Source organism: Natrix helvetica, assembly GCF_964273705.1.
Source record: "Natrix helvetica genome assembly, chromosome: 2".
Lineage (NCBI taxonomy): Eukaryota > Metazoa > Chordata > Lepidosauria > Squamata > Natricidae > Natrix > Natrix helvetica.
The window spans coordinates 149,539,673-149,564,265 of record NC_138552.1 but is presented as its reverse complement, the minus strand read 5'-3'; the positions used below and the strand labels follow the sequence as shown (position 1 = coordinate 149,564,265).

Here is a 24,593-nt window from a genome sequence, read left to right as displayed (position 1 = left end):
ATTCTGCAAAATCATCTCTTCTTCCTTTGTCAGTTTCCACTCCAGATGTCAGTTCCCATTGCATATGAGTTGGCATATAAAAATAAATGGCAATTATTGAGCTAAGAATATTTCAAACATTGAGAATTGAACGCCCATCCTTCAGGACAGATAGGCAGCTTTAGAATGATAAATAGCATGGCTGCGTTAACCACAGGCAGCTCTTACCATTTTTGCCCTCTCTTGGAATAAAGTTTGGGTTCTTTTTTTATTCAATTTTTTTATTTGCTTTGTTTACGTAATATGTAAAAAATCAATTTCAATCAAACACTGTGTTGTCTGGGTACAATTATTTTTATGAAACCATAAAGTGTTTACAATAGTATTCAACCCAATGATATTAATTCAATAATAATAATGATAATGGCAGCAACCCATGTCAACCATTAGCACCAGTCACTGGTATTTGTGACACATTTTTGAATGTTCCGTTGACTGAGTTTCATGTTTAATGAATAAAAGAGATAATAATAATAATAATAATAATAATAATAATAATAATAATAATAATAATAATAATAATAATAATAATAATAATAATAATAATAATAATAATAATGTCTACTTTAATAAATCTCATTTATAACATTAGTCCTTTTGTATCCACATATTTCTAACTTCTGTTTTTATTATCTAACCATTGGTAAAGTAAGTCGCACTCAACTAATGGTCAAAGTTAAATTGGCATTAGATAAGAATCAATGGAGTTCATGGGAGGGTGGGGTGGGGGGGGCTGGACTTGGCTCTCTTGTGGAAATACAATGACTCCATATGATGACAAGTTTAATCTCACCTTCCAGCCCAGGCTGCTCTTCTACATGTAACTTAGAATGATTGCAGAGGTAGGTTCCTACCAGTTCGGACTCGTTTGGACAAGTAGGTAGTAACTCGGCCGCCCCCACCCCTGAACCGGTTCTCTAGGCGGCATCATCTTGGTTTTTTTTAGTACTGCGCATGCGCGCACGTATGACCTTGAGCGAACCGGCAGTAGCAGCAGCTGGAACCCACCCCTGAATGATTGCTAAACGAATGGTTGCAAGAAAAGGACTGCCTGTATATATCTACATCTATCCATGGTTCTTGGGAAGAATGTGATGTGTATGAAGGCCAACACCAGCTAAAGAACTGGCAGCTGTGGTTTCATAGTATTGTGTACATAACAATAGTAATCTCTAATCCCTGAAAGTTGCAAAAACAATTTCAATAAATGTGGATTGATGGCGGTCTGTTTTTTCTCTCTTTAAAATCACAGAAATGGATACAAGTTCCTGTACTGTTCAGCCCGTGCTATTGGGATGGCAGATATGACTCGAGGTTACTTGCATTGGGTGAATGAGCGGGGAACGGTGTTACCACAAGGGCCTGTGCTATTGAGTCCCAGCAGTTTATTCTCAGCTTTTCACAGGTATCACAGCATTTGGTTCTTGTAACCCTAGACCAGTTATATCTCAATCTTGGCCTTTATAAGAGGTGTGGATATCAACTCCTAGAATATCAGTTCAGGAATTCTGACAGTTGAAGCCGACACCTCTTAAAAAGGGCCACAACTGAGAAACACTGCTGTAAACAGGGTGTAATTTTTTCATACCTGAATGATTAAGGGGTTAGACCTATTACACAATAAGATTAAGGTGTCAATTAGTTACATACTGTTGCAAAGGTATCATATACGTGTAGTGACCCCACAAAATGTAGTAGTAAAATACATTGTTGTTCAGTAATCCACGTTGTTGCATTCAGTATTTATGGATCAACTCTAGTGCAAGGTAATTATGTGATCCTGATGAAAAAGCAGTAAGATTTAAGCTATTTCTGGCAGAAATATACGTGTATGGATTTGGGACCTGTAATCAGAATTCACCTTAGGCTTATGCACAAAATTGTGTCTTAATAGGAAATGTTTAAAAGCAGAGTAATTTCCCCACTAAATATATTCTTAATCCACTTGCTTCTTGTTCGCATTGAATAAAAATAAGCTAAAAGAAAAATGTTTGATCTTTATATTTCTAAAATACAGCAGATTGGAAATCTTTCCCTTTCTGATTTCATGATGTTGTCCATTGAGGAAGAAGGAAATCAGATCATAAAATAATTATAAGGCCAATATTAAATTATACATTTATTTGAGGACTGAAAGTTTATCCAAATGAACCACCGCTCCCACATTGCCCAAATCAGCAGGCTTATAGCAATGCCTTTTTTGTTTACATAGGATGAGTCTTCCTGTTTAATTTTAAACAGCCCTATGGACCATAAAATACTTCTGAAAATCTTGAGAGATCATTAATCGGAAGTCTTCATCAATCGAAACTGTTCACATAGCTGAAAGAAATATGCTGTGTACCATTTACACATAAAGCATTATCATTTAATACAGATGATAATCTAATATTTAAACTCAATTTCATAGAGGGCCGCATCAAGACTGTGGTTGACCTCGGGGTGTGTGGGGGGCATGGCCAACTGGGTGGGCATGGCCAACTGGATGGGCATGGCCAGCTTGACATCACTCCCCAAACTGCTGGCATGTTTCCTCTTCACACTGGATAGACCGGGCTGAAGCTATGCTGGCCTGATGTTTCCTCTTTGTAGTGAGTAGACTGGGCTGAAGCAACATGGACTGGCCCCTTACATTTTCCAGGACGGCCACGCAAGCTGGATCCGACCACGTCGTGGGCCGGCTCTGGCCTGCAGGCCTTGCGTTTGACAACCCTGATCTAATATTTCACCTTATTTTATTTATTTTTACCTAAACTTATTTTCTTCTTTTATTTCAGGGAAGTGATAGAGAAGAAGCCAGAGAAATTTAAAGTTCAGTGTTTAACAGACATAAAACACTTATTTCATCCTAACACAGAACCCTTTTATGCTGCCTTTGGCAACAGGGCTGCTGTAAGTACCAATTGTGAGGATAATTCCCCAAGAGTTTTTCCATAGAAGCATTGGCACTGCAGGGTTCATTTTTAGTTCAGAAAAGTATTCTCCAGATTCTGCTAAACTACAACAACTCCCATTGCCCCAGTTGGCCATGCTGGCTTGGGCCATTTGGATCTGTTCTTGACCACCCCAAACCCCTGATCTGGTTCAGAAGGATGCCATCGTTGATGGTATCAAAAGCTGCTAAGAGATACCAGTGCTACATACTGGTTTGAAACCAGACTAAAAGGAGTCCAGGGGATGTGGTTCTTCCTCCAGGAATGCCCATTGAAACTGCAGTCTTCCAGTGTTGCTGGATCCTGCAATGTTTTTTTTGGAGAAGGGATCAAACCATCTCCTCCAGAGTCAACTCCTCTCTCAAGGATGGGTTCACCACTACATAGATCCAACTACCACCTCATGGGACACCATGTCCAACCAGAATGGACATAGATCTGAAACACAGGTGTTTATATTACACCACCCCCTGAAAAAAAAACCCCTGTTCCTTATCTCAGGACTAACAGGTTCAAACCCTTCCCAGATAATGTAACGAGGCTGTGCCTCAATCACCTGCAAAGGACTTGCATGGCTGACCTCCAGCTTAAAGTGGATCAGACCCAACAGATAATGAGACTAGACCTCGATGGCCTTGTAGGTATTCCACTGGTCCCTCCCTGCCTAGGTATAATTAAATCAGCTTAAATCTGCAGACGGGCAACCAGTAGACAAAATAACAGCAGAAGAAATGCATACGCTGCTCTTATCTTCTCAAGATAATCCTTAACAAAGGTATCTTATCTGTGCTCAGATACACCCTTCTATATTGCTTCCATTCCCTAGGCAGCCAGATGAAGCATTCACTGAATGTTTGTGAAGCTGTGCCACTCGTTTTTAATGGTGATAATGACCAGGAAATTTAAAAAAAAGTGTTGGAAAACAACAAATCATTGGTGGTCTCAGAAGTTCAGATCAACTTTAAGGAATCAGTTCTTGGAATATATATTTTATAACTTAAAATATATGAAGTGCCTCCAATATATACACCTAAAACTATTTGTGGGTTATTTTAATGAGATTCATATATATATATATTATTTTATCCAGGATGTGTACTCATACAAGCAAGTTGGAGTTTCACTAAACAGAATATTCACTGTTAATCCAAAAGGAGAACTAATTCAAGAACATGCGAAGACCAACATTTCATCGTGAGTATTTTTCTGGTGCTTATGTACTGCTGATTTTCCTCCTTAAGTCCTTGATGTTGAAAGTTATAGCAGGAATTAAATGAATGGACTGGAAATAAAAAATCAGTGATATGTTGCGTATTCTTAAATATTTATTTTGGTTGTGTAGAGATTAACGTCAAAAAGTAGGATTCAACATTTTCTTTATTTAAACAATCTCTTTGTAAAGGACATACACTATTTGGTTTAAAAATACACTCACAGTGATTTAAAAATGCCCTCTTAAGATTTCAATAAGGTGTGGGTATTTGTGCATACAACAAATCATTTCTAAGAAAGAATGGCCAAGTCCCATTGGAGGTGCAATCCATTAACAACTTTTCTCCTTTCCAAACTTTTGTTTTCGGCTGTCTGATAAGCTGTCTGTTTGTCTACTAAGCGGTTACCGTATTTTTCAGAGTATAAGAAGCTCATTTTTTCCTCAAAAAAGAGGCTGAAAATCTGGATGCGTTTTATACACCGAATACAGCATGTTTTGCCTCCCAAAGCCCCGCCCCTTCACCAAAATGGCCGTGCCTAGCCTTATGGAGGCTTTCAGAGAGATCCTGGGGGCTGGGGAGGCGCAAAAACTTTTTTTTTCCTTTTGGAAAGCTCTTTGATTGATGAGAATTACATTGATCAAGTGCTGTGCCAGCACAAACACCTACCTATCTATTGTATTTCTCTCTATATATATTTCTCTCTCTCTATCACTCTACCTACCTACCTACACACGCACACACTCACTCACTCTCTCCCTACCTACCTACTGTATTTTTCTCTCTCTCTATTTCTCTCTCTCTATCCCTTTATCTACCTACTTACCTAACTACCCTCTCCCTACCTATTTACTGTATTTCTCTATTTCTCTCTCTCTATCCCTCTACCTACCTACCTTCCTATACTCTCTCTCTCTCCATACCTACCTACTGTATTTCTCTCTCTCTCTCTTTCTCTCTCTATTCTATCCCTTTATCTACTTACCTACCTACCTAACTAACTACTCTCTCTCCCTACCTATCTACTGTATCTTTCTCTCTCTATTTCTCTCTCTCTCTCTATCCCTTTATCTATCTACCTACCTAACTACTCCCTCTCTCCGTACCTACCTACTGTATTTCTCTTCCTCTTCCTCTCTATCCCTCTACCTACCTTCCTTTTTTAAAAAAAATTGCCTCTTCAAAACGTTGGTGCGTCTTATACTCCGGTGCGCCTTATACTCCGAAAAATACGATATGTTTGATAGGCTTTCTGAAGTTGAAATTCAGGTGGGAAAAATATTTGGAAGTGATTATAGAGGGAAATGTAACGCTTTGCTACAAATGGAATTGTCCAGCGGTTAATAAATAAGATCTTGTTGCTGTCACCTGGATCTCTATTCCTGCTTTTTCTAATCTTTGAAATCAGAAGATCAGGTTTGGCTATTGAAACACCTCACATGTTAACCTGTTCATTTCTGTAAGCTGCAGGAGATGCTTTTGTAGCTGTTTTTTACTTTAGTGGGTTTTGTAAACCTATTGTGGCTTATTTTCTTACAAGACGTTTGCTGCAAAACTGACTAACTGTGGTTTACAAATCTTCAAGCAGCATCCCAACTCTACTCTTCCTAGCATTGTTTTAGAAAGTCACACCTCTACGCCTAACATTCAGGAATAAGTTAAAAGGTTTATGTAGGGATGTTATATTTTTCTAATTATTTTGCCTGAGTTGTGTTCATGCAATCCACAACATCAGTAATATAGTGAATAATGTTTTGAATTTCACCTTTTTGCTGTTTTATAAGCCGTCCAAAGTTGCCTTATTGGTGAGAAGGGAAGCATAGAAATGAAACAAAGAAATAAAATAGTTCAGATAATATCTCAGCTGTTTCTCTCTCTCTCCCCCCCCCCTCCCCAATTCTCTTTTCCCCCACAGGTATGTGAGACTTTGCGAAGTGGTGGATCATGTATTTCCCTTGCTGAAAAGAAGGCATTCTTCAGATTTCCCCTGTTCTGACACCTACAGTCAGTTCACATACTGGAGGGAGCCAATACCACCTTTTGAAAATCAAGATACTCATTCTAGTTTGCCATAAGTCTTTTGAAACATCTTGGCAGCATCTTAACATCTCAGCTCTTCTATGCTTCAGTTGTTCAACTGGATTTTGCGCCTCAAACAAAATTTGGGATGCAGTGGTTTAAAAAAAAAACCAGTTCAGAAATTACCTTTGTTCTTTAAAAGCATTTCTGAAGGTTGTCCAGCTCTTCACCAGCATAATGCTTAAGAGGTACCCAATGCCCTGTATTCTTTTGAAAGGGACAATTCCAGGTGCCGTGGTAGCGGGAATCTCAAAGTCCTCTATGGTCTTCAGCGTTTCCATGTGAGCGTTGAAAGCACAGTGATGTGTTTGCCTCTTGAAGCACTACCAGAGCCATTCCATCCCCTACTTCTCAGGTAGAGGAAGAGGAAACAACTCTAAGCCTCCGAGGTGTAACACGCACATTTTTAATACTCCCCCCTCCTCCCAAAAAAACCCTGGTAATCAACAAAATTCGTTGAGATCAAGTGAACAAAATTCAGTCGATCGATAAGCTTAACACAGCTTGGCTGTGGTCACTAGCACTGTGCTACTTTGTATTGATAAGGGTATGATTCTAACCTCCAATTCTGTCAATATGTACCATTGCCAAATTGTTCTTTCAATTTCATTGTTACGATGAAAATCTTTTTTTTTTTTAAGGAATTGAATGCACTTCGATTATCATTTGCATGGGACTAGTCGGCTCTGCTAAGTTTAGGCCATATTTTACCAAACGAAACCTTGAGCCTGCTACCATTACTGTACACTGTGCTTCATCTTAATCTTGCTGGAAGGTTTGGGCCCGCCAAAGGTCCCACAGTGCAATATTTTTATGGTCATAGCTAAGAGTTTACTACTATGACATATATGCTTTTCAAATAGTGTGTCTTAGAAGGATACTTGGCAGAGGAGTCCTCTGTCTTTCCTGGTTTCTTTTCCATGAAGAGCAATGCCATTTAAATAGAAGTGTGCTCTTCCCATCTAACATAATAACACGTAAAGGTTTCAGCCTCCAATTGCAAGGGAAACATGTCTGGAAGTATTTTTACTGAACTTTCTTGAATTGCTTCGTGGCTGGTTCAGCATATTTTATTTGCACTATGTGAATTAGATGTGAGATGTGAAGGAGTGGCTGATTTTAAATCCTCTGAAGGTTTCTCTCGGTATTTTTCTTTTTCTTTACCACACAATTTTGAGGTTAATATGATTTGGGGTATAGACAGCCTTTACTGAGAGTTTTTCCTTTACATTTCATTTTTTCTTGATATTATTAGGAAAAATCATTATCTTCCTTTTTCTTTTTGGTTACGTTTGACTTGAGATTCAATATTATAATGAATATTTTAGATTGAGAGAAGCTGCTTTTTACAAGTTGCTGGCCTTCTTTAAAATGCAAGTTTCTATTGTTTATGCTGTACATCAAATAATCTTTTTAAAAAAGAAAATCCTTGCTTTTATTAAACTATTTCCTTTTAATATTTATTGGAAGGTTGCTAGGTAATCTGTTTATATAAAGACAACAGGCCTGAGGCCTGTAAGTCTTTTAAACTTAGAGACTGGGCAAAATTAATGCTGTTGAGATGGTTAGAACTTATGTTAAAATATCTTTCTCACTGTGTTGAAATTTAACTCCAGTATTTTTCTCTTGTTGATCTCTGAGTAAATAATACCCCTTAGAAGAAATTGTTTGGAATCCTTCTTATATGAATTTTAGATATACCTCACTTGCCATTATATACATTCTGCTTCTTTTAAAAGGGAACTTGAGAATTCTGTCTATTTGCATTTTCATAATTGCACTCTAGCAGTATCCCAAATCCAGCTAAAGTTAATTAGAATAAAGTTAAATTACTTTCACTAACTTGACCTAGATCCCCCCCCCCTCCAAATAAATAATTACTTGGAAGTCCCAATAAAGCCATTGGGCCTAACTTCTAAAAAAATATAATGGATTGCTGTGTTAGTAACCTCTGCCTTTAACTGGATTTAGTATCCAAAGCTGCAAGCCAATTTTAAGTAAGGAAATTTGTTTGCCATTAAATCAGGGGGGCTTTCCCCACTGATAGTGAAAATTACATTCAGTATCATAGCTTGTCACTCTTTATACAATGAATTAATTTCACACTGGCTCTTACAGTGCACATTCCGCCAAATAATTACCCCATTAGCTTTATGCTACAACTGATACTACCTACTCAGAAATAAGCCCTATCGGTACATTTGGATTTCATTGTACGTTAATGGTGTCTAAAATTTGCAATTTTAATCCTGTAAGACAGCCCACATGATTAAATCGTATATTGTAGATTCTCTTCTCAACTTGCAATCTTTGGAATGAAGATCGATTCAAATCAGGATTGTCGGCGATTATAGCCAGGGCCCAACTAGAAATTGGTTTTCCCATTTAATTCCTTCTGTTCTGTTAACTTTTTTGTGAATACACAAACTTTTCTGAAGCAGTATCACTGTTTCCTCTGATTACCGTTCTTGGCAGTCCAAAGCAGCATATGTAAAATAATTTTAAATAAATTCAAAGGCCAAAGGAGCAGGTAAAAACCAAACTGCTTAAGGTATAAAGTCACTTTGCTTGATAGGGAAGGAGAAATGGGGTTGAGTATTTGAATCCATTTCTCTCTTTCAAACTCTGTGGGTTTTTTGAGGGGGAAAAAATTCCTTTCAAGTCCAAGCGGTTAAAATGAAAGGGGAATTATGTGTGCACAGCCAAATTTCCATATGTTGTTTTGCTTCAACAGGCATACAAGCATGCTCTTTTGTATTCCAATAGATGAATTAGGGCAGTGCCCCCGAACCTTGTGACCACCAGCGATCGGTTGCGCGGAGAAAGTTTTTTCCGTGGACAGGAGGGGGCATGGTTTTGCATGCTGCCCACATCCTGCGGATAGGGCTTTGCTGGTTCGTGTGGTTTGGTTTCTGGTATGCTGCAACCCGGTGCCAGTCCATGGACTGGGGTTGTTGGGGACCCCTGAATGATATCTGTAATGAGATGAAACATCTCTAATACCTGTTGATTGCAACTGCAAAACAACAACAACAAAAATAGGACAAAATATCATGTCTCCGGTGTAAATTTATGATGAAGATCCAGTAAATCAAATGAAATTAATTTTCGGTGGCAATTCTTAGAACCCTTTTCAGCAGATAATTGATAAAGATGGAGTTGGATGCATGGGACTAGATCAGTGGCCTCCAATCTTTTTGGGCACCAGGGACCAGTTCCGTGGAGAAAGGATTTTCCATGGACCGGAGGGGGGCGTGGTTTCATGCGCTACCTGGATCCTGCGGATGGGGCTTCACTTATTTGTGCGGCCTGGTTACTGGTGTGCTGCGGTCCGGTGCAGGTGCACAGATTCGTGGATTGGGGACCCCTGGACTAGATCACACATTCCATCTCATTCCCTTGAATGGGATTTTGTTATTTTCCTTGTCTGTGTCATCCTATGTTATTTCAGTAATACGATTGGACACCATACCTTGCTGGGATTAGTAAAGTTGTCCTCCCCCCTCCCCCCTCCAATTATTTCTGAATGTACATTGGTTCCTATATATGGGCAATATCATGGGTACATAAAGAAATACAGGTACTGATCCAAACCCAGCATAATATTAAGGTCTTTAATGTTACCAAATTACTAGCTGAATAACATGAAATCTACTTCTCAGGTCCAAGAACACAATTGTGGATTTAGCAACATTTGATCATCCAAAAGTTTAGCATGCGGAATAGAAAGCCATGGAAAAACTTGTTTTTATATTATCACTTTTTGGGGAGCTTATTCCTCTTACGCACATTGCAGCTGGGACATGTTTTTTGCCATTTTGAATTTGTATTTGATTTCTCAGAACAAAACGTGCACGATCCAGCTAAGGTTAAGCAATAGTGTTGAATAGCGCTTTGAATCTTGCTTTGGTGCCACAGCCTTACAGTTGCGGACAGATGTTCTGCCTCTTATTTTGCTCTGAACACATTTGGGGGCATTGAATCTGAAACTCTGCCCAGTCCTATTTTAAAACAGGTTTCATTCCCATTTACTTAAATTACAAGAAGACAGCTAGGAATCAGTGGGGTTCATGACTTGGTAGGTGCAGATTGTTTCCTTATTCTAGTTTTTAAAGGATGAAAATACCTTTAAAGAAATGAAAAATTCCTTCATTTTAAGGAATTGTTCATAAACCAACAGTAAACATTTTTCAGGAATTGGATTGTGTCACCAAGGCTAAACTAAGAATTCTTGGGTGGGTCTGTCATGTGTGCCCACATGTAATTCTACTGCATTAATACTTGAGGCAAACTCTGGATTTCCATAATAAAATGTGAATCCACTTGACAAACCTTGGCAAATTGATTTTGCTCTTGTTTCCTGATTTTAATGTGCCTAGCATCATTTTTTTAAAAAAACTTTCCTAAGCTTTATTAAAAATGCTATTGTAGTGTTGAATGTAATTCCTGAGGATTGCAGCTGATAGTTATGGCATTGGTTGGGGAGGAATATTTTATAAAGCCTATTCAAGCTTTATTGTTAAAAACATAAAATGAACTGCAGATAAGGTTTCTAAATAGTTTTTAATTTGGCCAAGTAGTTCTGCATATATTAAAATGGCATTGTTGAATTTGCACAATAAACATGGAATGGATGAATTAATTCTTTCTGTGAAAGATTAAAAAAAAGACCCTCTTTACTTCTGGTGTATTGATGGCTTTCTATTACAGAAAAGATGCCCTTTTCTAAATATAAAGCCAATATATGCTCTGTTTATACTGTCTCCCATATCTTAAACTAGAATATGCAAGGTGGATCACTGTTTATTTTGATATACTTTATGGCTATTTAGTTCCATATGTTGAAATTCAAATAATGGTGATGGGAATTTGAGGGCAAGAGGGAGAATTATTAAGGGATATATTTGAGGGAAGTATTTTCTCTGTACATATATGCAGTAGTGCTGTGACTCTATAAAAATAAAGATAACTTCATGTTGATGGTCAACAAAATGCAAATAAATATATTGTAATAAATTCAATCCATTGGAAAATGTCATGTGTGGCGTGTGATTTCAAAAGATGCACACCAGTGGTGGGATTCAATTTTTTTTACTACCGGTTCTGCGGGCTTGGCTTGGTGGGCATGGCATGGCTTGGTGGGCGTTGCTTGGTGGGCATGACGGGGAGGATACTGCAAAATCTCCATTCTCACCCCACTCCTGGGGAAGGTTATTTCAAAATCCCCATTCCCTTCCCTCCACACCCCACTCACCTGCTTTTCAGCTCCATTCTCCTGTGCAGGGCAACAAAAGAAGACCCAGCTGATTAGCTGGGACTCAGCAGGCAGCGAATAGATTGGGGGGGGGGGGGCAGCCAGAGGTGGTATTTGCCAGTTCTCTGAACTACTCACAATTTCCGCTACCGGTTCTCCAGAACTGGTCAGAACCAGCTGAATATCACCTCTGATACACACTGAACAAATTTCAGCCCAAGCTAAGGTCTTTAGAATGTTTCTGAGGATTGGGAGGAAAGTTTAAGCAAAGAGTGAAAGTCTACTTGGGCTCAATCACAACATTTGACTGTAATCCTAACCATGTCTATTCACAAATCCCTGAGCCATGGGTAGTCTTCAGTAACCACCTTTAGGGTTGCACCATAGCTCTAGCTGACTTGGGTCCCCAGCTTAAGCTTCCTATTTTAAGCATTATTCCTGTGAGAAAGAAAGAATTGGAAATGGATTTGTCAAAAACAGATCATGCCAGACTAATCTTATTGCATTCTTTGATAATGTGACAAAATCAGTGGACCAGAGGAATGCCGTCGATATAGTTTACTTGGACTTCAGTAAGGCTTTTGATAAGGTAGACCATAACCTACTACTAGATAAAGTAGAAGAATGTGGGTTAGACAGCATCACCACCAGATGGATACGTAACTGGCTGACCAACCGCACTCAACGTGTAGTCCTAAATGGGACTGCATCTACATGGAGGGAGGTATGCAGTGGAGTACCCCAAGGCTCTGTTTTAGGCCCAGTACTCTTCAACATCTTCATCAATGATTTGGATGAGGGAATAAATGGGGAACTCATCAAATTTGCAGATGACACCAAGCTGGCAGGAATAGCCAATACTCCAGAAGATAGGCTTAAGATACAGAAGGATCTTGACAAACTTGAACATTGGGCACTATCTAATAAAATGAAATTCAATGGTGAAAAGAGTAAGGTTCTACATTTAGGCAACAAAAACGGAATGCACGGGTACAGTACAGGTGGTACCGTGCTCAATAGTAGTAACTGAGAGGGATCTTGGAGTTCTAGTGGACAACCATTTAAATTTGAGCCAGCAGTGTGCAGCAGCTGCCAAAAAAGCCAAAACAGTTCTAGGCTGCATAAATAGAGGGATAGAATCAAGATCACGTGAAGTGTTAATACCACTTTATAATGCCTTGGTAAGGCCACACTTTGAATACTGCATTCAGTTCTGGTCGCCACGATGTAAAAAAGATGTGGAGACTCTAGAAAGAGTGCAGAGAAGAGCAACAAAGATGATTAGGGGACTGGAGACTAAAACATATGAAGAATGGTTGCAGGAACTGGGTATGTTTAGCTTAAGAGAAAGAAGGACTGGGGGAGACATGATAGCAGTGTTTCAATATCTCAGGGGTTGCCACAAAGAAGAGGGAGTCAAACTATTCTCCAAGGCACCTGAGGGTAGAACAAGAAGCAATGGGTGGAAACTAATCAAGGAGAGAAGCAACTTAGAACTGAGGAGAAATTTCCTGACAGTTAGAACAATTAATCAGTGGAACAGCTTGCCTCCAGAAGTTGTGAATGCCCCAACACTGGAAGTCTTTAAGAAGTTGTTGGATAGCCATCTGTCTGAAACGGTATAGGGTTTCCTGCCTAGGCAGGGGGTTGGACTAGAAGGCCTCCAAGGTCCCTTCCAACTCTACTATTGTATTATTGTATTATTGTAAATATCAGAAGGAGGAACACAGTGTTGATTTTATTTCCCACCTAACATAGAGGAGTCCAACAAAGTGGGCATGAAACAACTCATTTTGGGTGTAGATCCCACTGCACCATTGGTTCACTTCTCTGGTGCTTCTCCTTATATCAACCTTCTCCCCTTCCAGGGGAGCTGTCTCTTTGGCCTTTCATATTCCAGAAACATGTACAATATTAATGGGATGCTTTGACCACATCCTCGGTGCCCCTTTATCCAAGCAGCTTTTAGCAGAAAAATTGATCGGATAAGTTAACACAGGCAACAGCAGCAACAATAAAAGCAGGGGGGGGGGGGATTCTTCATTAATTCACTGGCAGCTTTCACTGGGGCATAAGGGAGAAGGATGGAGGGAAATGGGAGAGGCAGGAGTTGTCTGAAGTTCTCTGAGGTCTGCGGTCAAGGTGTTTGCAAAGTCTAAAAGTCAGCTCCATGTTGTTGACAAGAGCCTATTGATTCAGGAAATTCATTTTCTCTGGCCAAGGCTTGCAAGCAACACACTTCAGTTGTGTACTGTTTTCTAAATGCAACCTGTCTTTTGCCTTTTGTCTCCCAGACCCTTCAAAAGGGAGGTATTATTTTTTTGGTGATCAAAAAGAAAAATAAATGGATTATAACAGTTCAGTTTTTTTTTAAAGAAATCCTCTCCCCTTTCAGGCTTTTAAAATGAACTTTGAAAGCTGAGATAGTATCAGATTATGTTAGCTCTATATTCCAATTCTGAGAGCCAATTTAGTGTTGTGGATAAGGCATTGAGGCTGGAAACTAGGAGACCGTGAGTTCTAGTTTTGCCTTAGATGTGAAACCAGCGGGGTGACCTACAGCTAGTCGCTTTCTCTCAGACCTAGGAAGGAGGCAACAGCAAATCACTTCTGGAAAAACCTTGCTGAGGATAAAAGTCAATATAAACTAAAGGAAAGAGGAATGAAAAAGGAAAAAAATAAAACAGGACACACAGAAAGAATTTGTGTCTGGGGCATAAGCTCTCAATATACATAAAAACAAGTGATAATCATAATCAAAAAATACAATCATCATAAAACATAGATACAGTACTCGGTGATAGCCGTAGGATACTAAAGCGATCAACATAAATCGTATCAGGATACTAATATGATTACAGCTTCCAGAATTCCCAGACCAGATTGGGAACAGCTTGTTTTCAACGTGCTTTGAAAAAAAATATTACAAAAGATGTAATCATCTACATCAGTGCTTCTCAATCTTGGCCCACCTGAAGATGCGTGGACTTCAACTCCCAGAATCCCCCAGCCAGCAGAGCTGGCTGGGGAATTCTGGGAGTTGAGGTCCACGCATCTTCAGGTGGGCCAAGATTGAGAAGCACTGATCTACATTATCAAGCTTCATATTTTTCAGAACAATGCATACGGACAGGCTTCGTAATAGCTCAGAAAAAAGATGCTGTTCATTACCTAAGCACAGCTAACTTGCCAGGGGGAAAAAACCAATAAAAAAGTGTAAAACAGAATAGCCTTAGAGTCAGATAAACTCTAGCCAACAGGATGACTTAATTTGACTGCTTTTCGAACTTTACTTCATCCTAATCCAAGATTTTCCGTTGCCAAGTAAGTAAAAATCTGAAAAGAGATTTGAGTCAGCCAGGCTTCATTACTTGTTTGGCCATGATATTTACTCCATGGAACATTTGCCAGCTGTTCCTGTGTCTTAGCTCCAAAGGTTTTAGAAATCCCAAAGCTTGTCATGTCTAAAAACAGATATCGCACTTTATTCATCCCAAATGAATCTAGGTGAGAGGAAAGTACTTTCAATTTGTCAATCTTTCAGTCCTGCTGGATTGGTTTCTCTAGCCAAGTAGGAAGAATAAAAAGGGGCGTTTTAAACAACTACAACGACATCTGCATCCAAAGTGTGAAAGACGGTTACTACACAAGACAAAAGGGGATCATCAATCACATGAGCCTGAAGTTAAAACCATCTGGTTTCTTTGCAACAACACCAGGTGTTAGCAGCACAAAGACAGACTTCTTGTATTATAACACTGGCTCAAAGCAACAAGTATGTGGCAGGCAGAGCAGTGCAGAGTGGGGAAAAGCTGTTGGGTGTCCATACCTATGTGGGAATGCAAGTCCTGTTCTTTTCAAGCGTGCTAAACTATAGAAAGTCACAATGCCTTGTTAATATGAATAGATGCAAGTAAAGAGATCTAGTGTTAGAATTTGGGTTCCAGGCTGCAAATGGGAAATTGGCTAAAGCTGATAGATCACAATATCGATACTACAAAAAAAGGATATTTGTAGCTCCAGGTTGAACTGTGGGGTCCTTGGTGCTCTCTAAGCTTGGTTGTTTTCTTGCAGATGTTTCATCACCCAACTAAGTAACTTCATCAGTGCTGGAAAGGAAGGGAGATTTGCTTTTATTTTATTTTTTATACTGATGGCTTGCTCATTCAACATTAGTGGAAGTCTTCTTGGTTCACCCAACTTCAATGGATTCTGGGTGGTGTACAAAATTAGAAAAATATAGGTAAAGGTAAAGGTTCCCCTCGCGCATATGTGCTAGTTGTTCCTGGCTCTAGTGCTCATCCCCCTTTCAAAGCCAAAGAACCAGCGCTGTCCAAAGAAATCTCTGTGGTCATGTGGCCAGCATGACTAAATGCTGAAAGTGCACGGAACCCTGTTACTTTCCCATCAAAGTGGTACCTATTTTTCTACTTGCATTTTTACATGCTTTCAAACTGCTAGGTTGGCAGAAGCTGGAACAAGTAATGGGAACTCACTCCGTTATGCGGCACTAGGGATTTGAACCGCCAAATTGCCGACCTTTCTGTTGTGGCCCAGCAGGAGCCGTTGGAGCTGCCATCAGACTCCGACAGCAAGGGTCCCTATAGTCAGCTCTGGAGGAGGTGGAGGACCTTGGACAGGGTTCTGACTCTGAGCAAGGATTGGAGAGTCTGGTCGGCCACCAAGAGGCGCCTGAGGCATGGAGCAGCGGTGAGAGCCAAAGGAGGGGGGCTCCGGATGCCATGCCTTGGAGCAGTGGGGAGATGTCACGGGACAGTGACTCAGACATAAGCAGGGAGTTCTTAGATGCCCGTTATCGCTGCGCCCACAGGCGCAAGGAGCAAGGACGCAGTTACCAGCGGTAATTGCTCTCAGCTGCTGATAAGTAGACTCCCCTTCAGTCTATAAAAGGACTGATGGTGCATACGCCCTTTGCAGAAGTCAACAAAGGAACTATTCGGAAAGTTCTGTCTTAGAAGCTTAGCATGCTGGACAGCTGCTATCGTGTCTCAGTGCCAGAGGGTTCTGAGAGCCTAGTCGTGGTGGATTGCTGCCAAGGATCTGTCTGTCTGTCTGTGCAATAAATCCTGTTGAAGTAGTTTTGGTCCAGAGTGTGTTCTGTGTTGGCGAGGGAAGAAGGTGGGTCAGAACACTTTCTGATTGACAAACTCAGTGTCTTAGCCATTGAGCCACTATATTGCTCTAGAAAAAATATATAAACAGCTAAAATTGTTAAAGGAGAAAGATAGCCTAGACTAAAATGATCTAATAAACAACATTTTGCCGTATTATGCTTTTTTTTAAAAAAAACAAATAACCGTGGAATTGGCATGTTCCTTCAACACTGCAGGTTAGTTACTTCCCAATGTGTGAAAGCATTTCTATATCATGGAACAGAGTCTTCAACTGAGGATGGTTTTTATGTAAGAACATTTTTAAGACTCTGCCTATTTCAGACATGTTTCAGAGGAATATGGGTAAGGACCTCTCTGCTATTGAGTAAGTCTGGGCAACAATCCCTATTCAAAAGATAAAAGGAGAATTGAGGTCCAGGTGTATACCTTCCATCTATTAGGTAAAAGTAAAGGTTTCCCCGCACATGCGCACTAGTAGTTTCTGGCTCTATGAGTGATGCTTATCTCCATTTCTAAGCCGAAGAGCCAGCACTGTCCGAAGATGTCTCCATGGTCATGTGGCCGGCATGACTCAATGCCAAAGGGGCACAGAGTGCTGTTACCTTCCCACCAAATTAGTCCCTGGTTTTCTACTTGCATTTTTTACATGGTTTCGAACTGTTAGGTTGGCAGAAGCTGGGACAAGTAACGGGAGCTCACTCTGTTACACGGTGCTAGAGATTCGAACTGCTGAACTGTCGACCTTCTAATCGGCAAGCTCAGCGTCTTAGCCATTGAGCCATAGCGTCACTTTATTATTCCATCTATTAGATACACCTTAAAGAAGCTGCTTTTTCTTGGGTTTTAAGGAGACCACAGCCTACCACTATTCCAGAGAGAAACCCCATCATTTTTAGATGTCAATGGAAAGTCTCGGTCATCCAGGTCATGGTTGTCCCAAAAGTACTTTTTTTCAAGAGGCAACTGGACTTTCTGGCACTTCTTGAAAAAAACACCCTTGGGACCATCATTTTTTAGGATTTTCTGCAAGTCTGAAAAATAAAAACCCCTGTTTAAGAGTCACACTGTCCTTAATCTGCAGACTCCTTGAAGTACCAGCATTTCTCAGATTTACACAGAACCTAAATCTCTTAATCTGTTTTTATTAACGAGTGGAGAGTATAAAACTTGCACACACAAAAGCATCCAGAACCCTTGTTCTGAATCATTTCTGAAGCACAGTCGGACCTTGTCATTTCTATAGAAAATGACATGTTTCTCTCCTTATAGCTATCAAAAATATAGAAACTCCATCCTTCACTGCAACTGGATGCTCTCTTCATTTTTGAGTAGATGGCCCTATGCCATTGACATTTGCAATAAAATGTTACAGTCAAAAGCGCACAAATGTGCATGAGAATACATTGATGTGCTTTGGTCCAATTTTGTACTGGATTGATATTATTAGCATATTTAACCAACATCTCCTTAATAGACTTACTCGGTGTTTCTTGTTGTTTTTACAGCTTCAAAAACCAACTGCATAATTTTCATTTCCACAGCATAATAATATAGCTAAAAAGAATAACAGAACAAGAGAGTTGGAAGGTACCTTGGAGGTCTTTTAGTCCAACTCCTTGCTTAAGCAGAAGCTTCTATACTAGGGGTTTCGAACTCGTGTCATCACGGTGATGTCGTGACATATCGGGACTTTTTCCCCCTTTGCTAAACCAGCTGTGGCCGTGGCCAGGGTGTGATGCATCCGGCCCGTGGGCTGCGAGTTTGACAGCCCTGCCCTATACCATTTAAGACAAATGGTTGTCCACTCTCTTACAAACCTGTGAAAAATAATTAACAACTGTTGATAAGAAAAACAAAAAAGTCTGGACACTGGAGGCTGCACTATTTGTTGAGAGTGGAATAGAAGAGAAAGAACTTGAAAAGGAAACCACAAAATGCAAAGACCTGCAAATAGAAGTAGAACGACTGTGGCAAAAGAAAGCAAAGGCACCACCAGCATTGATGAAATAACGATCAGTCGGGTGCAAAAGGCAGCTTTACTTGGAACAGCTTACATCCCTTAAGGAGACCTTTAGCACAACCAGAGACTAACATCTGCCTATCTCAGGTCCTTGGGAAATATTTGATAGGAGGATAAAAGTGTCATATCCAGTCTAAACATCTGGTGGACTGTAGCCATCCATAATAAAAGAGTAATTAACCAGTGGAACAGCTTGCCCTCAGAAGCTGTAGTTTCTTCATCACTGGAGGTTTTTAAGAAGAGACTGGACATCCATTTGTTTGAAATGGTATAGGGTCACCTGCTTGAGCAGGGGGTTGAACTAAACCAGGGGTCAGCAACCTGTAGCTCTGAAGACGCATGTGGCTTTTTCAGCCCTCTGCTGTGGCTCCCTAAACAATATGATTTCCAAGATCCTTTCCACCTCTATTGATTGACTAACTTTCCGAGTAAGTCTCAGAAGCAATGGCCATTAAAGAATCTCAGGATTTCAAATCAAGGTGAAACGGAATATTCCGCAAATAATTTAAAACGACTGTGCAGCAGGTATTTCCGTTTGCCTTCTCACTTTTGTATTTTTATTGTAGTTACATTGTGAGCTGTCCAGATTTGTCTGGTGTTGAGTGGCACCTAAATTGAGTACGTTAAGTTAAATTAAAGTATTTCTAGATCACTAATTTTAAGCTGGACGGGAACATTTTCATGTATATTAGAACTATTTATTTGTGGATTTCATTCAACCACTAGGTGCCGCTGTGTCACTCATGCTGAAAGCTGCAGTATTTCTCTTCTCTGTTTTAGCCATCCTTCCAAGGTTGCATCATTTTTTACACCTCCCATTTGTGGTTTTTCAAGACCATTGATCCAATCTTCTTTTGACAATGACTTTTTAAGGCCACTCTAAGGAAAAGGTAAACTAAGGAAAATTCATTTGTGTAAGGAGTCTCACAGCCCAGTAATAATCTAACGGAGTGACTTTAGGGAGAGTTTTACAGTTATCAATTTCAATTCAGACTAGAGCTGGAAGGGACTTTGGAGGTCTTCTAATCCAACCCCCTGATCAAGCAGGAGACCCTACACCATTTCATACAAAAGGCTATCCAATCTCTTCTTAAAATCCTCCAGTGATGGAGCACATACAACTTCTGGGGGCAAGTAGTTTCACTGGTTAATTGTTCTCACTGTTAGGAAACATTTCCTTAATTCCAGGTTGCTTCCATCCTTGATTAGTTTCCATCCATTGTTTTTTGCCCTTCCCTCTGGTGCTTTGGAAAATAGGTTGATCCCCTCTTCTTTATGGCAGCCCCTCAAATACTGGAAGACCGCTAACATGTCTTCCCTAGTCTTTCTTTTCTCTAGAGTAGCCAAAACCAAATCCTGCAACCGTTCTTCATATGTTTTAGTCTCTGGGCCTTTTATCATCTTAGTTCCTCTTCTCTACCCTTAGTTGCAGTGTTCCAACATTAAGTGGCTCCTGTCACACACACATCTCAGTCATCTCAGCTTTGGCTAATGCAGGGTTCACCCTAATAATTCTCTTTCCCCACTTCTCAGTCTTGACCTCCATGTCCCAGTGTCAACTGCAGACATTTTGCTGCACATACATCAGGGGTGTCCAAACTTGGCAACTTTGAGACTTGTGGACTTCAACTCCCAGAATTCCCCAGCCAGCTCTGCTGGCTGGGGAATTCTGGGAGTTGAAGTCCATAAGTCTTAAAGTTGCCAAGTTTGGACACCCCTGACATACATCAATACCAAACGATTTGCATTCTGAAGTGTTCACATCCAGCATTGATCATTTTGATACTTAATTGAATAAAACCAAATTTAAAAAAAGTAATCATACAGTCAATCAAGCTTTTTCATAACATCCTAAATTTAGCCTTATAGCAGGGATTAGGTTGCATATCCATTTTTTTTCCTATCTGCCCCTGCCAGATTTGTTAACATGTTTCATCATTTTGCTCCATTTTATTTTTGTGGGTGAAAATTCCCTCTACTTTCATCCACAATTCAGCCCCAAATTTCTGTTGCTAAGTAAGATACTTAAATATTTTCCCCCCATTTTATGATCTTTCTTGCCAGAGTTGTTAAGTGAACCACTGCCATTGTTAAGTTAGTAACATGGTTGTTAAGTGAATCTGGTTTCCCCTTTGACTTTGCTTGTCAGAAGGTCACATGACCCAAGGACATAGGAACCGTCATAAATATGAATCAATTGCCAAGCATCCGAATTTTGATAATATGACCATAGGGATGCTTGGTCATAAGTGTGAAAAATGGTCATAACTCATTTTTTTCAGTGCCGTTGTAACTTGGAACCCTCACTAATTGAACTGTTGTAAATCGAGGACTACCTGTATTTTCCTGCTGGGTTATAAATCCTAAAATGCTGCTGTTAACCTCAGCCACACCAAAATGTCTCCAAAGCCTAATTCAGCTGTTCCTCAACAACATGGAACTCTCCTCTGTAGAAAAATAAATTGTTTTATCTAACGTATTTCAATAGATGAGCTCCAGTTTGTTAGGAAAAGTTCTGACGATGAACCAACTAAAAAACTTGGAGCTTTTAATTGGAAAATTTGAATTTGTTTAGATTCAAATATTAACTTAACTCACACACACACATTTATCACAAGCAGTATTCAGACGAGTTGAAAATAACTTGAAGACTTGTAACCGTGATGGTGAAGCTATGGCACGCCTTCCACAGGTGGCACACAGAGGCCTCCCTGTGGGCATGTGAGCTGTCGCCCCAGCTCAGCTCCACCGCGCATGTGCCTCCCGCCAGCCAGTTGATTTTCGGGTCTCTGCCACACATCTGCAGGGGGCAGGACACATGCGGGATAGGTTTGTGCATGCATGGGGGAATGGGAGGGCATGTACATGTGCAGGGAGGCGGGGTATTTTTTTTTGTCCCAGGAGCTTTTAGGGAGGCCTACCAGGCCCAAATTGGGACATGTGGGATATTGCGCACACATGCGCAGGGGTGCAGGGAGCGCAAGGTTGTCACACACACATTGCATTATGTGTGTGGGACACTTTCGGCACGCGATGACAAAAAGGTTAATTATCACTGGCTTATAACCAATTAATCAATTCAGGAAAAGCATTAAGAAACAGGATTTTATTTATTAAAGGATATCAGGAGGGGAAAGAGTGCACCCAAGGTCCAAAGCAAGCTACCATGTCTAGCAAGAAGACCCAAACTTCAGAAAAATATAGGATTTGCTGTTATTGAAACACATCTGCATGGTATATATTGCCAAATCACTCCCCCCCCCCCACACAGAATGGTATCGCCAGTATACATTGAGGGAATCTCTGTAGCAATCTCACTTGCCACTGGCTGATGGAATATGACAGGCCACACACTGTCACTTAATATAGAGTCATGCCTGGGAAATCCATTTTGCTCCCATCCTGCTCTCTTTTCTCTCGGAGCTGAAGACCTTTGGGTGGTTCTCACAGGCCTTTGGCCTGCTGGATGTTTGGTTTAAGTTTATTTTTTCCTGACTCCCTGATGTTAATCTGGATTTTGATATGAAGCGCTGTTTCCTGCTGGCTGTGATGTGTGTGAGTGTATTTTAAAATCACCTTTGATTGTTGTTGTGGGTGTTTAAATAAGCCCTCTTGATTTCTTCTTTTGAGGCAGAATGGTGAGCTAGAATAAAATTTTAATAAAGCCATGAATTGCAATGGGTACTATAACATATACACAAAATGGGTACACACACAGTGGTACCATTAGTGTATTGGTGTGTAGGAATAATACCTAATCATTCAATCAATATACAATGACATTTGGCTGATCTTGTCTAGGATTGGAAGCTAAATAGAACTGGCTGGTATCTGGAAAGAAGACGACCGAAGAGTCTCAGGGCTATAAGCATTACTGTAAAACTGGGAAATCAAAAAAGCACCCCAAATTAAAGCAATAGCAAATAATGTCCAGATTGCTGTCAAAACAACCACATGTGCATGTCCACCTCAAACATCACAATAGGCTGAGCTCAAAATGTTATACCTAAATCGACTATTAAAGTCATTTTTTTTTCATTTTTTTAAACGAATGATGCTTTATTTTTCAGTTAAATTTCAAGTAACAGATTGATCTTGGGTTCTTTTAAGTCACATTCCTCTTATATTTTTCTCTTAAAAGATCTGCTGGAATTGCAACATCTTGGGGTTCCCTCCCCTCAACTGTGTTGATTCCTCTTGTCAAAAGTATTAATATTTGCCAAGCTACACAAAAATTTGCATTTGGATTTCTTCAGAGTTAGATTTGTGAAGATCATGCCGAGATCTGATCTGCTGCTTAAAGATAGCTAAATAAACCCATTATTTATTTATTTGCAAGATTCAACATAGAGTTGGGTTTGTATTCCCCTAAGAATCCTTGCATAATTCCTCTCACAGGGCTATGCAAACAGCCTGTGTTATGAGCTTCTTCTAGGAAAGGCAAGAATAAAAAGTTGGTGGAAAGAGCTGTTTGAGCCACGGTCTGCTGCCAAGGAAGACAGGAAGGCAGGAAGGAAGAAAGGAGGGAGGGAAAAGAAAGGAAGCAAGGAGGGAGGGAGGAAGGAAGGAGCCAAGAAGGGAAGGAAGGAAGAAACAAAGGAAGGAGGGTGGGAAGGAAGAAGGGAGAGAGGAAAAAAGGAAGCAAGGAGGGAGGGAGAGATGAAGGAAGCAAGAAAGGAGGGAGGGAGAGAAGAAGGAAGGAGAGAAAAGGAAGGGAGAAAGGACAGAGGGAAGAAGCAAGGGAGGAAGGAAGGGGGAGGAAATGAAGGAAAGATGGAGGGAAGAAAGAAGGGAGAGAGGAAAACAAAAGGAAGAAAGGAGGGAGGGAGAGGGGAAGGAAGAAAGGGGGAAGGAAGAAAGGGAGGGAAAACAAAGGAAGTAAGGAGGGATGGAGGGAGGAAGGAAATGAAGGAAGGAGGGTAGGGAGGAAGAAAGGAAGAAGGAAATGAAGCAAGGAGGGAGAGAGGAAGCAAGGGGGAAGGAAGGAGGGAGGGAGGGAAAAGGAAGGAAGGAGGGAGGGAGAGGAAGGAAGGAGGGGAGGAGGAGGAAATGAAGGAATGATGGAGGGAAGAAAGAAGGGAGAGAGGAAAACAAAAGGAAGAAAGGAGGGAGGGAGAGGGGAAGGAAGAAAGGGGGAAGGAAGAAAGGGAGGGAAAACAAAGGAAGCAAGGAGGGATGGAGGGAGGAAGGAATGAAGGAAGGAGGGTAGGGAGGAAGAAGGGAAGAAGGAAATGAAGCAAGGAGGGAGAGAGGAAACAAAGGGGAAGGAAGGAAGGAGGGAGGGAGAGGGGAAGGAAGGAGGGGAGGAGGAGGAAATGAAGGAATGATGGAGGGAAGGAAGAAGGGAGGGAGGAAAACAAAAGGAAGAAAGGAGGGAGGGAAAGAGGAAGGAAGGAAGCAAGGGGGGAATGAAGGAAGGAAAAGAAAGCAAGCAAGGAAGGAAATCTCAGTTCTCTGCCCAAATGCCTTCTAAATATGGAGGATGAAGAATCACCTCAGGCAACATAAGAATTTGGCACAATCCTGGCTTCTCTGCAGTCACTAGTTTGATCTATGGTTAAGGTACCAGCTTAGAAAGCAGGAGATTATGTTTTCAAGACCCACCTAGCCATGAAAGCCTGCTGGGTGACCTTGGGCCAGTCACACTCTCTTAGGCCAAACCACCTCACAGAGTTGTGAGCAAAAGAAGAGGGGGGGGGGAGGCGTGTTGGATGTGTTTATCACCTTGAGTTATTTGTAAGTACATAATAAAGGTGGGACACACCAATAAAGAAATGAATAGCTGTGTGTGTGTGTGTATGGGAGGGCAGCCCAGAGCCGTTCCTCGAGCCCTCCAGAAGATGGTGCCTGCTGCTAAGGAACCACTGTGCAAGCAGCCGTCATTCCCGATCCCTGGCAGAATGTCATACAGAGCGCTTTGTG

General features: G+C 40.7%; 1 protein-coding gene across 3 annotated transcripts in view; it reads left to right on the top strand.

Moving 5' to 3' along the window:
• Positions 1–11,289, top strand: part of LPIN1 (lipin 1) — a 73,890-nt gene extending 62,601 nt beyond the window's left edge. For all 3 annotated transcript variants that reach the window (XM_081940114.1, XM_081940115.1, XM_081940116.1), the window contains 4 exons: positions 1,292–1,444; positions 2,817–2,931; positions 4,063–4,166; positions 6,099–11,289. In XM_081940114.1, the coding sequence (XP_081796240.1) occupies positions 1,292–1,444; positions 2,817–2,931; positions 4,063–4,166; positions 6,099–6,258 (532 nt within the window). In that variant the 3' untranslated portion in view covers positions 6,259–11,289. The remainder of the gene's footprint in view (positions 1–1,291; positions 1,445–2,816; positions 2,932–4,062; positions 4,167–6,098) is intronic.
• Positions 11,290–24,593: the final 13,304 nt, after the last annotated feature.